This window comes from Pelodiscus sinensis, chromosome 8, assembly GCF_049634645.1.
Source record: "Pelodiscus sinensis isolate JC-2024 chromosome 8, ASM4963464v1, whole genome shotgun sequence".
NCBI lineage: Eukaryota > Metazoa > Chordata > Testudines > Trionychidae > Pelodiscus > Pelodiscus sinensis.
Genome location: NC_134718.1, coordinates 27,710,581 through 27,726,851, shown reverse-complemented (window position 1 = coordinate 27,726,851; position 16,271 = coordinate 27,710,581). Strand labels below are relative to the sequence as shown.

Below are 16,271 nucleotides of genomic sequence, written 5' to 3'. Positions count from 1 at the left end.
AGGTGATCCTTCTCCAATTGTTAAGAAATAGCAACAAACAATGTTGAAATAGTTTACATGGTATGGCTGGCATCAGAACTGGAGAAAGGTTTTCACAACTCTCAACTTATTTCTTAAATTTGCTTAGAGGAGTGCTGTGATTGCTAGGAATTGTTAGGTAGTTGACATCATTGTTAGCCCCTACCTCTACTGCAGTTTTAATTATGTTGGTCTTGCCTATTATATTGTTGGGTATGGGAGGAGGGGTGTTATCTGGCCCAACGGTATGGCTGATACCTCTATTGCCTTCTTATTGCTACAGGATTATGAATGCCAAGAGACATGAGGGTTGCCCGAGAGGCTCATGGAATGCAGCCCTTCATTGGTGTTTACTGTGAAGATCTTCTGCCCATTGAATAGAAGACCCTCTACTGTGGACTGGATTTCTCTAGGGAAGGCAGCAACACTGAACCATGAGGCTCTTTGCATCATTACAGCTGTTGCTATGGAGAAGGCCACAGGTCAGTTGCATCATGTAGGGCCATCCTTGAGTATGCATGGCCCTTTGCAGTCACAGCTTTCAACTGCTGCTTCTTGGCCTCAGAAGTGTCTGAAATAAAATAATTTGGAATAATTCCAATGGTCATATTTGCCATTGAGGTGACGGAGGTTGAGGTTGGGGGGAAGTGTTGACGCACAGAAACACATCTGTGTCAATGGTGATGTTTACTGTGTGCCTGCCATGGACTCCAATACTGCCATTGTGGGTATGACATGGCAGGTGGTACGTAGGGGTTATACCAAGGTGGCACGTCATGGTGTCTGGAGTGTGGGGATGGGTCCTGACTGTGTAGACAGAATAATCTGTAAGAGGGGAACTACTAAGGATGAACACCACATCCACCTCCTCATCAGAATCAAAGGAAACCGTTTCTGGTGACACAAACCAGTTTTGGTGCTGAGGTACAGGGAGAAATGTGGGTGCCCCGAAAGGATCCCTATGCTGTATATAGGGCTATGGCAGCATAGATGGTGCTGTAGTAAAGTGCACTGATGCCACTCATGGTGCCATGTGACGTCTTGGCACCGTGTGGCCAGGTGAAACAGTTTGTGCCCATGGTGCTGCTAGATGGTGTGCTTGGCACCAGAGGCAGTTGCAGTGCTGGCAATAAAACATCGGTGCTGGTAGTTGCAGTTGCACTCGAAGCAGGTAATTTCAAGTCTGTGGCCTTGGAGCAGAACTTTGCAGTTCCTGCTCTCATGGTGGTGCTAGACACGCCTGGTGCATCAGAGATACTCAGACAGGGCGCTGGAGTCACTCTTGGCATTGTGTGCACCAGAGACAAGCATTTAGATGCCAGAGCCTCCCGAAGCAGTGAGGCGGCCTGTTTCTTTGAAGATATTTAGTCCTTTTGTGCCTGGGGCTTATCAGATTGTTGGCCTGGATCTGAGGCTAATCTTAGCGATTTTTCAAGTAAAATCAGCTTGAGGTGTAGGCCTCTGTCACACCATACTCTCGAGATGTGAACCTCACATAAAGCAGTGAGTACATTGAGCATGTCCATCCATTGCAGGAAGAGGATCTTCACAGAAAGAACAGCGGGTTTTGTTAAAACTGTTTTAAAAAAAAATGTTAGTTAACTCCCTTAAAACCTAGGGAGCCAGGCATGGTGCTTATTAAGACTATCTATGGGGAGAAAAACTTGGGAAGTTTAAAAAAAAAAAAAAAATCAGCTAATGAGGGAATAACTCACTAACTCGTAGAGAAAAAAACTGAGCTCCATCTGAAACCAGATGCAGTAGAGAAGGAACTGGGGCGGGGGGGGGGGGGGGAAGAGACTCACGCATATGCAATACCTGCACTGTAGAAGTGCGCAGCTTCAGGCACCCATATGCATGTGGAGTTCAGGTAAGCACCTATCAACTGAATTCTCTGAGTGGGTATCAGATTTGACTTGCTTTCGTTTATCTGTAGACCAGGATGTTGAAAGATGTGCCTTGTGATTAAGAGGGAGCATTGGTTTCGGAGCGCACTTTGAGGAGACAGTCAAGGTAAGGAAATATGATAATGGTTTGTTTCTGGATGTATGCTATAATGACTGGTAGCACCTTTTGAAAAAAACTCTTGGAGCTGTTGAAAGGCCACATGGTAGTATCTAGTACTAGTAGTGCTGGGTACCTAAAACAAATTGAAGAAATCGCCTATGAGCAGGATGGATGAAAATAAGAAAATACACATCTTGCAAGTCTAGGAACAAAAACCAGCCTCTTCACTGTGACCTACTCCCCTGGACAGCAGCGGGAATACTCCTTTAGAGCAGTAGGTCTCAGGGTAGGTCTACACTTGCACCCTCTTTCAAGAGAGAGGCCAATGAAGACATTTGAAACGGCAAATGAAGCCGGGATTTAAGTATCCTGCGCTGCATTTGCATATTCATGTTATGGCACTATTTCAAAATAGCACTATTTCGAAATAAGATGCTGCTAAGACCAGGTTATTTCAAAAGAAAACCCTTCTCTCAAAATAACCGCATCTGAACAACATCTGTTATTTCCAAATATGGCTCTATTTCAAAATAGCACCATAATGCAAATGAAGCACAAGATATTTAAATCCGGACTTCATTTGCTATTTAAAATGTCTTCATTTGCATCCCTCTCTTGAAAGAGGGTGCAAGTGTAGACATTCCCTCAAAGGGTGGCCTGAGGACCACTACTGGTCCACTACCATTTTGCAGGTGGGCCGCAAGCTAGGAGCTCTCCCCTCCACCCCCTTGCAATGGGGAGCCTGTGCTGGTGCTCCAGTCCCCTCCCCCATCATGAGGATGGAGTACCAGTGTCGCCTTCCTGCAAGGGGGGGGGGGGGGGGGGGGGGGGGGGGAGGGGAGAGAGAAAAAACGAGCCTGGCAGATCAGATTTGGTTTACATAGGCAGAAAGGGGCTTTGCACTGCCACTCCCCCCCAACTGGGGAAAGTGGTGAAGCAGAAAACTACTTACCTGGAGGCTTTCCCTGCTGCTCCCATTGGCCAGAATCACAGCCAATAGGAATGGCAGGAGGTAGAGAGCCAAGTGAGTGCCCCCATCCCTCTCGTACCCAGACCTCCCTCTCCCCCAAACCTCACCTGCACCCTCCCTCCTGGCCAGACCCCAGCTCCTCCTGCACCCATTTTGTCATCATGGGTGATGGGCTGGTGGTCCGCAGAAAGGTCTGCATTGAGCAGGGTGGATCACAGGCCAAAAAGTTTGAGGACCACTGCTTCAGAGCAGGGGTTCCCAAACTTTGACATGGGGACCAGTAAATCCATTTATGAGCTTTCGGAGGACAGATAACATTCATTTGCATATTCATTAAGTAAATGACAAATATGAAAATACATTGGTTTTGGTCCTCCCAAAGCCCTCAGGGCCAGCTTTAGCAAAGCTTTTGCTACAGCTACCCACAACATTCTTACCAGGAAGTTAAGGGAATATAGATTGGAAAAATGGACTGTAATCCAATATAACCTTGCACCACCACATCGTATATTGAAAAGGGGCTCATTTATTTTCAGAAAGCCAACACCATCTTTGGAATTTTTTATCCATATTCTCATTCCAGATGGTGAATGCACCAAGTTCTCTCCATTCTGACACATTGTAGTGCCTTTAAACCTCACTGTCAGCAGTGGGGATATGTAAAAGGCACTGCTTTTACATTTTTATTCAGGATCTGTGTGCGCCCTGAACTGTCCTGCTTCCCACTGGCCGATTCTCCCTCCCCCCCCCCCCACACCTTCTGCCACCCCTGCCCTGGGCCAGCCCCACTGTCCCCGCCAGCAGATTCTCTCCCAATCACTCCTGGCAAGCCCTGCTGCCCCCGCCAGCCCTGCTTCCACCAGCCGGTTCCCCTCCTCCATGATCTCCCCTGGCCAGCCCCACTGCTCCCGCCCCTCTGGCCAGCCCTGCTTCTGTCACAGCAGGTTCCGCCCCCGTTCCCCCCCCCCCCCAGCCAGCCCTGCTTCTGCCGGCCGGTTCCCCTCCTTATCTCCCCCGGGCAGCTCCACTGCCCCAACCCTGCTTGCCTGTGGCCCATATCCAACCCCTCCTCCCCCCTCCACAGCCAGCAATAAGAGCTCACCTGGTAACCCTCACTATGCCTCTGCCAGAAGCCTGAAACATACGGCTGCTTCTGCCCAGCCCGGCTGAGGGCTTGGGGAACCCGGCACAGCACGGGCAGTCCGGGAGCCCGGAACACCCTGGCAGCCATGCTGAGGCCCGGTATTTCCCCCCCCCCCCCCGCCCCCCGGTAGTGGGCTGTTGCCCATAGTTTGGGAAACCCTGTTTAGAGGAAGGGTGGTCATGCATCTTTTTTCCCCTCCATATATGTTTTGTCAGCCTTCTTTAAAAGACTTGTTTCACTATATAAACTGGGTTCCAAAAGGAAGTCTTTTGGCAACCAATTCTAGGACATAGCTCCAAGATCAGAGCTACCAGACCTCACTCTGCCAATGACCTTGTGCAGAAACTGGAAGCCTCCAGATAGGCCTGAACTTGACTGACCATCAAGAAAAGTTCATCTGTTTTATTGGTAGTGGTGAACATTATGTGTATAAGAAGTGCATTCTGTTGTGGCAATTGTTAACAGACAGTAAGGATATTACTGTAAAGGGCTCTTTTCACCAGTTAAAGTGCCTGCAAAGGAGTAGGTCTAAGCCCTAGAAATTGGGTAAGGTACATGCCTTTCACCCAGAGCCCTACGAACTGAGAAAGGGCAGGGTGCCTAAATAATCTGGACTGTGCTTTGAGCCTTAGAAACTGGGTAAAGGTGGCTACCATTGGAGTGTATGAATAAGAATTTTGGTGTGGGTAATTGACAAGCAGTTTATAGCTGCTGCTTCTTCCCTCCATCAAGCAGAAATGGAAGGGGAAGGCAGATAGCAGATATACCCTTCAAGGAAGGATAGATGGTATCCCCAGTGAGAAACAAGGGGGCAGGTTGATGCAGACAGGTGCAATTTAAGCCTCCATGTGGCAGTTTGGGTAAGTGTAACCTGTGAAGTTAAAAATGTCTGCAATGATTCCCTCCCCTTGCCTTTTCTTTTTGGTGCATGTAATGGAGTACAACAGGTAGAAAAGAAACAGGTTCCCTCTACCGAAATCTAAAACTGGACATTAGTTTATTCACTTACACATCTCCCATAGGTTGCAGAAGTGATAATTTACTAGTAGGTTTTAGTCAAATATTTGAATGCAAATCATTTTCAAATCTAAAATAGTAAATATTATGTATTATGCATTAAACCTTTAAAGTTTTAAACATTGACAGGTTATAATGTATTTTCCCCTTAAATGTGATGTGCACCTTGAAACAAATAGTTAGGCATCTGAAAGAAGCAAATCTGGAGTTAGCTGGTAAATAAAGGACCCCTACAGTTTTGCCATTATTTTTTGTCCCAAGAGGTTTCCATCCATCTTTTTGAGATGTACCAAGGCAAAGATTGTTAATTAAAGTCTACCAACAGACTAAAGAGAGATACTATATGCATTTTTCTTAACCAATAATCCAGGATTCAAATTGAAGATTGCATACATTTTATAAAACAATATAAAAATGGTACTGGCTACAGCTTGAAATCCTAGACCTTATGTACAAGTTCTTATTTTTCCTTCTGGACAGCTAGAAGTTAATTTTTCAGAATGATGCCCTCTAGTAACTAAGGGCTTTATTATTATTATTATTATTTTAAACAAAAGTCAAGATTTTAAGATGCAGAACCATACATCTGGGAGGGAAAAAAACCCATGACACTTTTTAGCATTCAGGGAAACCTCACAGGAAACTATCAATTGTATTTTTCACCATTTTGTTGTTCTTGTTTATAACTGCCTATGATGCCAGTATAAAAATACACAAGGCCTTCACCTCTATGTTGGTCAAATAGAAACATTAGTGTCATCATTCAGCTCTTTTCTCAGAGCTATTTTTGCCCTGTAGTGTCACAAAGGATAAATACGAAAAAAACTTAGCATCTTTAAAAAACAAAACCGTTTAATCTAAAATAGGACTATAAACACTAGAAGACCTTTAACAACCATATGGGCATTACAGCATGGAGTCATTATAAAGCAGAGCTAAGATAGCATGGGTACCTCAATTAAGAATTTCAATACCTCAACATAGTTGGATCTCTTAAGTTTAACCTTGATTGTGAACTTCCTGAGTTTAAACACGTGGTTTTGGGATGACTGCAACATTTAATGTGTTATTTAAAGTAGGAAAGCAAAAAACAGAGACTACTTGCACTATTCTGTATTATCTAGAAAAAAAATGCAGTAGTTTTAAGTTTCACTTACCATGACATTGAATTATCCTCTGGATTCCTGCAACCTGTTCCAGCGTATCTATGTTCTGAGTATAGTTGCGAAGTAGCTTTCCTTCTGTGTCCATTAAAGCTATGAATTTATGACAGAGAGATGGCTGAAACTGACCAGGATATATTTCCTGCAAAATTGAGATTTAAGTTAGGGTGTGTGAAAATATTTATCTAGCCTTTATTTAGTTCCTGTTCCAGCATGATATAGGAAGATACACAATAACTATTGCAAGCACAGAGATTCTTCTTAGAGAGCAAAATTAGTGCCAGTTAGTTAAGTAGGTATAATTGCCTACTCATGTTGTTGTAGTAAACAATATCACATTGTTTAAACTTCAGAGCTTTGACAAAATTTCATAAAGAAACTGGAGTGGAGTCTTTGGGTTGGGATAAACAGTTCTTACATCAGTAGTGGGAATGGGAAATCAGCAGTATTTCATGAAAATTAACATAAGGAAAGCAATAGCTACCTGCTGGATATTGAACATGCATATGGAGCTTTCCTGTACACAACAAAAAACAAAACAAAAAAATGCCACAAACAAACCAACCAGCAACCTGCTCTTAGTTTATATTCATTTTGAGAGGCATACAGCAAAATGATGCCCACTGGAACCTCCCTAGACACACTTACAGAAGAAAAGTTAGTGGGTAAGGATGGGGCAGAAGCAGGGAGAGATTATTTCCATAGCAAAATATTGGGTAGATTGAAGGAGGTGAAGAGGTAATGAAGAATAAAGGGGAAAAATATTACAGAGATTGTTCTGAGACATGCACGGACAAGGGTTTTGAGCAGTGAAGCAGAGGTAAGTTTTGTATGTGCTAAAGGAATAAAAGTGAGCTATTGGGTATTTAATAAAGGACATGACTAGATTAGTATTTGGCTGGGAGACTTCCAGGAAAACCAAGAGGCTGCAGGATGTGATGTTTCTTCTTCAGCCTCTGAGTGAGTACTAAATAATGCTCTAGATAGTGGTATGCACCATGTTAATGGTGCTAGGTTTCAAAGGTCCTTGCAACTCCTCTAGAAATCTCATAGCATTTCATTTTTTTTTTAAACAGTAGTTAGCATCAATGTTCCAAGGAAATTCCAAACTGGATAGAACTGTTTTGCTTCTGCATCCGAGTTTCCACATTAACTCAAGTTACATACCCTCCTTTTTTCCTACATCGATTTAGCATCACTGGCTTGTTCTAAAAAGCTACCACATCTCATCCAATATAGGGCAGAAATGATCCCTATATACAATTTGTATTGTTTAATTCAAGATATTTTTATGCTCGCAGAAGGAGCTACATAAAAAGTAAGAATTATGACAAGTCTGGAAAGGAATGAAGACTCCTTCATTCATACTGGATTTTATACCCCATGATTAAGTCTGATTGTATGCCATGACGTGAAGTTTTCATTGTAATAAGTATGTCAAATGTGTGTTACATTTACATGCTGCCTAAGATCCTTCAAGCTCCTTGTCCCCCTTTAGGAAGGCAACTTAACACCTACTAAGAGTTTTTGTTCTATTACTTGATAAGTAAACACCAGGTCATCTAAATAGGAAAATTTTGTCAAGGATATTACAATACCCTCCCTGAAATGAGAGCCCAAATTAGAAAGTTTGTGCTAGCATTCCTATCATCAGCTCGGCACGCTGCGCATGCGCTGATCGGCACACTGCGGCGTCATGCCGGGCTAAAATCTACTCACCACAAGCGAATAGATTGGCCTGATTGTTGAGCCCTGCCTATTATAGAAACAAAGTATTGTAAAATTAGCAACATTTTACTATTTAATTATAAATATTCCTATGAAAGCCAATCTGTAGCCGATAGTGAAATTGTTAAGAAAGTAAGAGGTTAGTTTTACAGAATTAATGAGGAATGGTCTTAGTCAGTTTCACTGTATTACTTGTGACTAAGGTTATTCCTCATTAAAATAAATTCAGTAGCTTAAGGATTTGTCCTCCTGGTTCATAAAGAAAAAGGAGAGGCAGAACTCTATTTTAGGAAACTAAATTTGTATCTGAGGCATATCTTTGCTGTCCAAAATAAAAAAAAAAAGCAACTGAAACTTAGTACCTTTGCAAACTTAAAAAATGGTCTTGGATCCTTTCGGAAGTATTCTATATCAAACATTGCTTGAGGATCTGGAAGGTCTGGGAAGTCTACTGCAAGGCGGGCGTATATGCCATCTCTTGATCGGAAGTCAGGTATTCCACAAGAAACAGACACCTGAAATACAGGTTAAGCTTTGTAGACTGAAATCAGTTGTCTATTTGGCTATAATGGCCTGCTAACATATACTGTACTTGATCACTAAACTTATGTGCCTGCTATCAGCTTTTAATATCAACAAATGAGAACAAAGGCAATTTATCAAAGTAGGGATGAGTTTAGACTTCCTTTTGACTAAGGATGTTAAATTGAGGTTAATTGACTGGAATTTCCATCTACTACTGAACTAGTCAATAAACACTTCCACATTCCTCCTTTGAAATGTACAAGAGCCCCAGCGGGCTCCCTGTGAAGCCAAGGGCCAGGGCGAAGTCCCACTGACTCCAGGCTGAATGCAGGGGCTCTTGTGCATTTCAAAGCCCCTGTACCCTTATGGAATCCGAGGTCAGCAGGGGACTAAGTCCCACGCTGACCATGGGTTCCGCTGAAATGCCGCGCAGAACCCAGGGTCAGCTGGGAAGTCCCCAGATTCCACAGCGCTGCCCCTTTGAAACACTGGCTTGGCTCAACTGTGCAGCTCTGCCACTTTGAATTACCTCTTCTTCTCCCCTTTGCTGCCTCTGATAGAGTCAACTTACTATCCGATAAGCATTTGACTTACTGGATAGCCAACTAGTCCTTAACATGCTTACTTCTGACAATGTTAAGTTTCCTGTAAGTGTGCAGGAAGAAGTATAGAGAATATTAAATTTAGCTTTGAGATCACAAAAATCTAAGGCAAATTAAATGTTAAGTACAAGCACTTCAGAAGAACATTGTTGAATATGTATTTTTAGTACTCCATTATATATTCTGTAAATACGAGTATCTTCGAGATCTAACACAAACATGTTGAATTTAGTTTCCTAAAATTAAATTAATTTATCTCCTATAGCAGCGTAGACAAGATGATCCATTATATTAGCGCACACACACACACACACACACACACACACACACACACACACACACACACACACAAAAAGCAGAGGATCAGCCTACTAAACTTTAGGCAAATAAGTATTAATTTGATGTTCAAAAGTTGCAGAACTAAGCTTGCTATGCTATTACTTTTAGAAGTATAATAAGGATTTCTCTACGACAGCCAGAATTTTCAATTTGAGGTCTTGACAACAGTTACAGAATTATAACTAAAAAAGACTAGGCAGCACCAGGACCTCTTCCTTCTCTTATGGGCACACTGGTTTGCCTCAAGTTGATTATCTTTTATTTCTTGTCACATTCCATTTTAAGAATGAAGACATAAGAATCTATCACATCTGTTCTCTCATGAGCCAGTCACATTACAACAGAAAATAAAAACAAAGCAAGAACTATGTCATGGTGCAAGTAAGTAGAAAACCACACATTATGACTTAGAGTGCTAATAAATAATCGAACACAGTTCATAATGCTTCAGGCGAAGTTCTTAATCAGATACAACTTTCTATCAAAGAAAGCTCAATTTGACTCCCTAAGATAACAGTAGCTTTTTGCTCAATGGAAATTGTAGCAGGCCCAAAGTAATTCAACAGAAAAATCTGAGCATATGTTTCAACAAAGATGGGAACTGGAAATCGGTATTGTGGAACAGGTAACAAAGAATTAAAAAGAAAAAATGTATCTATTGTGTTTAGATGCTAGGCATGTTAGGATACAGTTGTCTAAGCTAGGGTACAAGAATATCAATTTCTCTAGTATACAAGTACTATAAAATTAAGTTTAGCTGATACATTAAGTTTAGGCCCTGATCCCGCAATTTATAGTGTCCAAGTGGGCTGCTGCATGTTTTAGAGCATCATTGACTTCAGTATAGCTCTGCATCAAGGCAGCATTCTGTCAGAATGCTGTAAATTGTTGGATTAGGATCTAAGTAGTCATCCACTATTTTCCCCACTAACGTATTTAAGAGACATACGTACCCCAGCTCCAGTCAAAACAATTATCTTTTTGCACTCTTGTAAAAGTTTCACAGCATCTTCAATAGTATTAATATCTTTTCGTTTTTTCCTTTTTGGTGGTTCTGAAAGGATGTTTATAACAATCTGCCACAGAGTCATATCATCCAATTCAGGTGGGGGGATTGTTTCTGGTAGCAAATCTTTCAGAATTGCCCGGGGGTCTGTGCCTATCATGAGATGTTGTTGAACAAAAGTGTAAGGACCTATTATAGAAAAGCAAAGTTACAAAAATCATTAACATTCTGAATCAAAGAAGGTTCTTTAGAAAATTTGTTAGCTAACTGTTACTTCTTAATCTTACTAATGCTAAGTTTTCCCCATCAATAGCACTTTTCTACACAATAGATTATTAGACTCTAATATAGGGGTTAGTCCACTAAAGATAACTCACTTATAATTTCATTATCTCTAGAAATGACAGATAATTGCCAGAACAGGACTTCTGCTGACATATGATCCTTTCTTATGCTTGAAAATGGAATATATATTTAAAAACAAACACACACACATTTTAGAACCCTAATTCCCAGAGTACATGTCCTTTTGGACAATGTTTTCAGGAAAGATTATATACCAGCATCTTGATTTGGAAGTGCTACTAGACAGGATTTGGCAATAAATCTAATATATTTGATGTGTTAAACTGGGTAAAGCATTGAATATATTTCATGATATTGTTAATAGCGGTGTGAGGTTTGAAAGATACCATATGAAATATTTTATCTCCTTTATAGTCAGAGAGTTAAGGAATATTTTCTATTTCCCTTTAATCATTCAAACTGATGCAGATTACTGCCCAGAACTGCAACCTTCAGAAAAGTAGTAATAGTATCAAAATAGCCTACTGGACTCTTGCAACAAGAAAATAATAAATAAAGGTCAGACATTAAACAATAGTTAAAAGTAAAAACCAATCTTGAAAATGATACATTTATATAAACATCTACCTATACGTGGTCTGGGAGTCCAATCACTAGAGCTGGCACGTGAGGCTCTGTCATCTTCATCACTATCACAGGAATGGAAGCCATTGGCTACTATTTCATCACTAAAAAGGATGTTATCTGCAAGATAGTACAAAAAAGTAATTGACTCAAGTGTCTCAATTTTAAGAAGAAACATTATAAAAAAAGCTAAAATTTACTACACCATTAAGTATGACTTGCAAGAGGATTTCTTTTTTTAAATCTTGCCTTATGGAGAAGCTGAGAGATTTTAAAAAACAAAAGAACAGATATATCGGGTCAGACCAAAGCTTCATCTAGCCCAGTATCCTGCCTTCTGACAGTGGCCAATGCCAGATGTCCCAGAGGGAGTGAACAGAACAGGTAATCAAGTGATCTCTCAGCTGTCACCCATTTTCAACACTGACAAACAGAGGCTAGGGACACCATTCCTACCCATCCTGACTAAAAAGTATCGATGGGCCTCGCCTCCAGGAATTTATCCTGTTCCTCTTTGAGCCGTTAGAATCCTGGACATCAAAATATCTTTTCACAAGTCGTTCCACAGGTTGACTCTGTGCTGCGTGAAGAAAAACTTCCTTTTGTTTTAAACCTCCCGCCTATTAATTTAATCTGTTGACCTCCTAGTTCTTACATTATGGGAACAAGTAAATAACTTTTCTTGATTCACTTTCTTCATACCTGTCATTTTATAGGCTTCTATCATATCTGCCTTAGTCTCCTCTTTCCTAAACTGAAGTCATGATCTTTTTAATCTCTCTTCATATGGGAACCGTTCCAAACCCCTAATCATTTTTGTTGCCCTTTTCTGAACCTTTTATTTAAATCCCCTGCGGCATTTGCAATTCCGAAGTGTCTCATTAGCATCCCTTTTCCGGAAACGGGTGCCAATGTAGACACAGCCCTAGTGAATTAACTGTTACTTAACATCCTTACTGCACATTGAGTGAATGTTTTCAGAGACTCAGATCTCCAGTGGTTATAGCTAAGTTAGTCCCCATCATTTTGTATGTAGTGTATTTTTCTAGTTAAAAAATAAGGGAGGTGTGGTGGGTAAGTTCCCACTTACCTTTAAAAAAAAAAAAAGCTTAGAAATATTAAGTTTGATCTTCCCTAGTTTTACCTGATATTTCAGAAGAAATATTTTGTTTGAAATTTCAGAGTGGGAATGTTGAATCTAAAAAGTTTTTTTAAAAATAAAACAGCCTCTGACGTTATAGGTGTTAATTCTCAGGCCTCAAAACACACAAATGGAATTTTGAAACACTTACTAAAAATCCCTCCCTCTCGCCTTTCCTACTTTAAATGCTCAACTCCTCCCACCCTTGAATCCTAGGATTTACATTAATTCATCCACATAGCCCTTATCTAGACTAGCATTTAAAAAAAGTGAGAATGCTTGGCAAATATGTAAGAGCAGTCCCAGGCACATAAGGCATGGTGACTTTATAAATGTAACTGGGTTGACTTTAACCTAAGAGGAACCCTAGATTTTCCAAATATTAGAAACATGGTATCCAATACACTAGCCACTATTGGCTACAGTATTTGGCTTGAACAATGTGGTATTTGGCCACTTGAACGTGGTTAGTTCGCTATAGCAGAATTGGTTGTATACCATGGTGTTAGAACCTCAGGTCTTCAGCAAAACCCAGGAAGGCCAGATCTGACAGGTCTGATTATTTTTAAATTGAAGAACAAGGAAAGAAATGTAACTCACTCCCAACTCCTCCTAAAAGAAAAAGCAAATTGTTTAATTTTCTTTATCCTATTCTGGATAAGGCCATGGTCTTCATTTTTTTATGTTAAAAAAAGCAGAACATGCAGTTGATACCCCTTTTATGGGGGTGGGGGGGAAGGAGGAGAAGGGCAGTACAAATCCTAACCCCATCTTCCTTTGCAGATTATCTTTCAAGCCCTACAGCTATTAACTAAGGAATAGAAGAACAGACTTGAGATGTTAAATTGCAGGCAAGCAGCTAATCGAGTCAATAAATGGGGAAAATGCAGAGCCACAGCAGGGTTAATTCCCCGCCAGTGAGCTAACCCCGCTGTGGCTCTGCTTTTTAAATGTATTAAGAGCCACCAGGTGGTTCTTAATACATTTAAAAAGCAGAGGCACAGCATCTGGGAACAGTCTCGAGACGGGAATCAGCTAATTCCTGGTTTGGGCCTGGTCCCTGCGATGCCTCTGCCTCTCTTGTCCCCCTATAAATGGTGCTGGGGGGGGGGGGGAGAAGAGAGAGAAGAGGAGAACTGGCTTTTAAGCCAGCTCCCTGTCAGCACTGGCTCCTGCTTTCCCTTCCCCATCCTCCCCGCCTCCCCCAATTTCTGCTTCTCTCTTAGAGGCAGTGGGGGGAGAGTGACTAGTCAAGTCACTACTTGGCTACCCAATAAGCATATGCTTATCAGATAATCAACTAGTCACTTACATCCCTAAAAGAGACATGGTATTACAAGTTAAAATTTGAAACCAATATAAAAGTATGAGTGCTATTTTGGTAATCTAGCCTCTCATGGTGTCTTGTGTGTTTGGACAGTTTCCACTCTCACCTCAAGTCTTTATAGGAAGATAGCCTGATTTATGCATAAAATAAGCAGAAGTGATAGTTTATACATTTGCAAACACAAGTTGCATGCCTTGGTATAGATTTCTTTATGTTCACCAAAAAGGGCTATGTGATATATCTCAGTGAAATTAAACCAAGTTAAGGAAATGTTTGAAGGACTAGGGTTTAGATCATTAATAGTTTGGTAGGCCCTACCCATATTTCTCATTATACTGAGAAATTTTTGCAGTAGAAGAGCCTGTTTAACTATACCACCCTCTGCACAGTCAGGTGATTCCTCAAGCAGGGCAGTTTCCAGAAAGGTTAGTATGCTTACTGAATCTTTTCAGGCAAAGCCCTCAGTATTGGGGCCAATTACAGAAGGAGCTGGCAAGACTTGCTCAGTGGATCACAACTCTCATGAAAATTATTTTCAGGAAACAAAAATTGAAAGAATACCAAATACATATAGGAAACAACCTTTTAAAAATTTCACTTACAGGATGCTATTAACATTATTAAATAAATTTGTTTACAACATGACTTAAATTAGTCTCCTTTTAGAAGTCCAGGAAATAAAACTGAAAAAGCAGTGTGAAATTAAGAGGGTAAACTGAATTTGGGAATAATGGATGCACATGCAATACATAAAAACTATCTACAAATAAGCAGCACAGAAATCAACATAGTATCACTCAAACTTCAATCTAGCAATCTCTACATTATCATAGTAATATTTTTTTCCAGTTCCAGAAGCAGTGTAATAATTTTGTGTCTACTGAACTTATTGTACAGGCTATAAAAGTTATAAGTTGAAAAATAAATTTGTCACAAATCCCATAGGAGTACAAACCAATGGCCAATTACACGATTTTTCTATATCTACAAACCGAAGTAGATGTAGCAATATGGAGCAGAAGACATGCTTCTATAATACACACGCTCAGCGAGCGCACACATACATAAATCAACGCACATCACTGAGCGCAAAGGGCATTTGACAAGCTTATGTGTGCAAAAAACGAAACTAAAAACTTAGCATCGGTGTCCCGTTAATAAGATGCTGCTGCAAAAGGATGGGGGCCGTAAGCGCGGCTGATTCCATTGCGCCTCCAAATAGGGAGATGAGCGTGACGGGTCAGCTGCCCACTGCTCAACACCTGCCCGGAGCAGATGACTCTGTGGCGGGTGGAGGAATTCGCTTGCTTCTCCCCAAACCCAGCCGGTGTAGGGAGGAGGGCAGGAGGTTAACTGCGCCTCGCCAGGCCGGGGGAAGGGAACGACCTACGCTGCCCAGCCGCGAGTGAGCGTGGCAGACGGCTCGCCCCCGGCTACGTGCGCGCGGTGGGGCAGGGGCCTCGGTGACTGGTGTCACACAGAAGGGGGAGGCCCACTGAGTAACGCAGCCGCCTCCCCCCTTGAACTGTCTGTGCCCGGGCGGCCAGGGGAGGGTTCTCACTGGCCCCGGCGAGGAGAGGGAGCAGGAAGGGCGCCGCTCCCCGCCACGGGGTCAAGCCGGGGATCCTCACCGGGACGCGGGGCAGGCACCTCGTGTGAATACTGCGACCGTCTGTAGCCAATGGCCGTGTCCGCTTCGTCTCCACTGGGCGCCGTCTCCGCCCCCTCCCCCTCCTGCTGCTGTGGGGGCGGCTCCTCGCGGGGCAGGCCCCGCAGCCCGGCCCCGTTGTCCGCGCCGCTCCAGCCCTCCGCCGCCGGCCCCCCCACCGCCCCAGCTGCGGAGCCTGCGGTGGGCGCCGTCCCAACGCCTCGCTCTGGGCTTGGGCCCGTCACCGAGCCACGCCCGGCACCGTCTTCCAAGTCCAGGCGCTGGCGCTTAGGAAGGGGCTCGGCGCTCTCGGCTGCGGCACAGGGGCCGCTGCGCGGTTGGAGGAGCAGAGTCTCCTCGTCCGCCATCTTGGAACAGCAACCGCCGCCTCCCCCAGTCCGGCGCACCAGCGCCTCAGCTACAGCCCCCTTCCCCGATCCCCCCCGCCCTCCAGGGAGAGATTTAAACCCTGCACGTGACCTCACCGCCGCCCACGCGGGCACCCTCCCCGCAGAGGCCGCAACAACAACAAACTGGGTCACGTGAGGGGAAGGGATAGGGTGGGAAATGCCGCCGTCACGTGACCCCGGTACAAAGGCTGGGCGCACCTCGCCGATGCCCTCCACCCCCTCACGTGACCTACTAGCGGGGTAGCTTGCCGGGGCTTTGCCAGTGCGAGGCGTTATGTAAGGGGAGCGCGGGAAGG

At 43.0% G+C, this 16,271-nt stretch overlaps 1 protein-coding gene across 2 annotated transcripts in view; it reads right to left on the bottom strand.

The window, feature by feature from the left end:
- The window catches only part of SIRT1 (sirtuin 1), a 38,270-nt gene extending 22,262 nt beyond the window's left edge, over window positions 1-16,008 (bottom strand). Inside the window, exons 1-5 of one of the 2 annotated variants that reach the window (XM_075934916.1) lie at window positions 15,549-16,008; window positions 11,453-11,569; window positions 10,467-10,708; window positions 8,410-8,562; window positions 6,314-6,461 (exon numbers count right to left, since the gene is read on the bottom strand). In XM_075934916.1, coding sequence (XP_075791031.1) covers window positions 6,314-6,461; window positions 8,410-8,562; window positions 10,467-10,708; window positions 11,453-11,569; window positions 15,549-15,933 — 1,045 coding nt within the window. In that variant the 5' untranslated portion in view covers window positions 15,934-16,008. Of the gene's footprint in view, window positions 1-6,313; window positions 6,462-8,409; window positions 8,563-10,466; window positions 10,709-11,452; window positions 11,570-13,088; window positions 13,567-15,548 lie in introns of those variants that run through there. The other variant, XM_006125276.4, reaches the window with a different exon arrangement.
- Window positions 16,009-16,271: the final 263 nt, after the last annotated feature.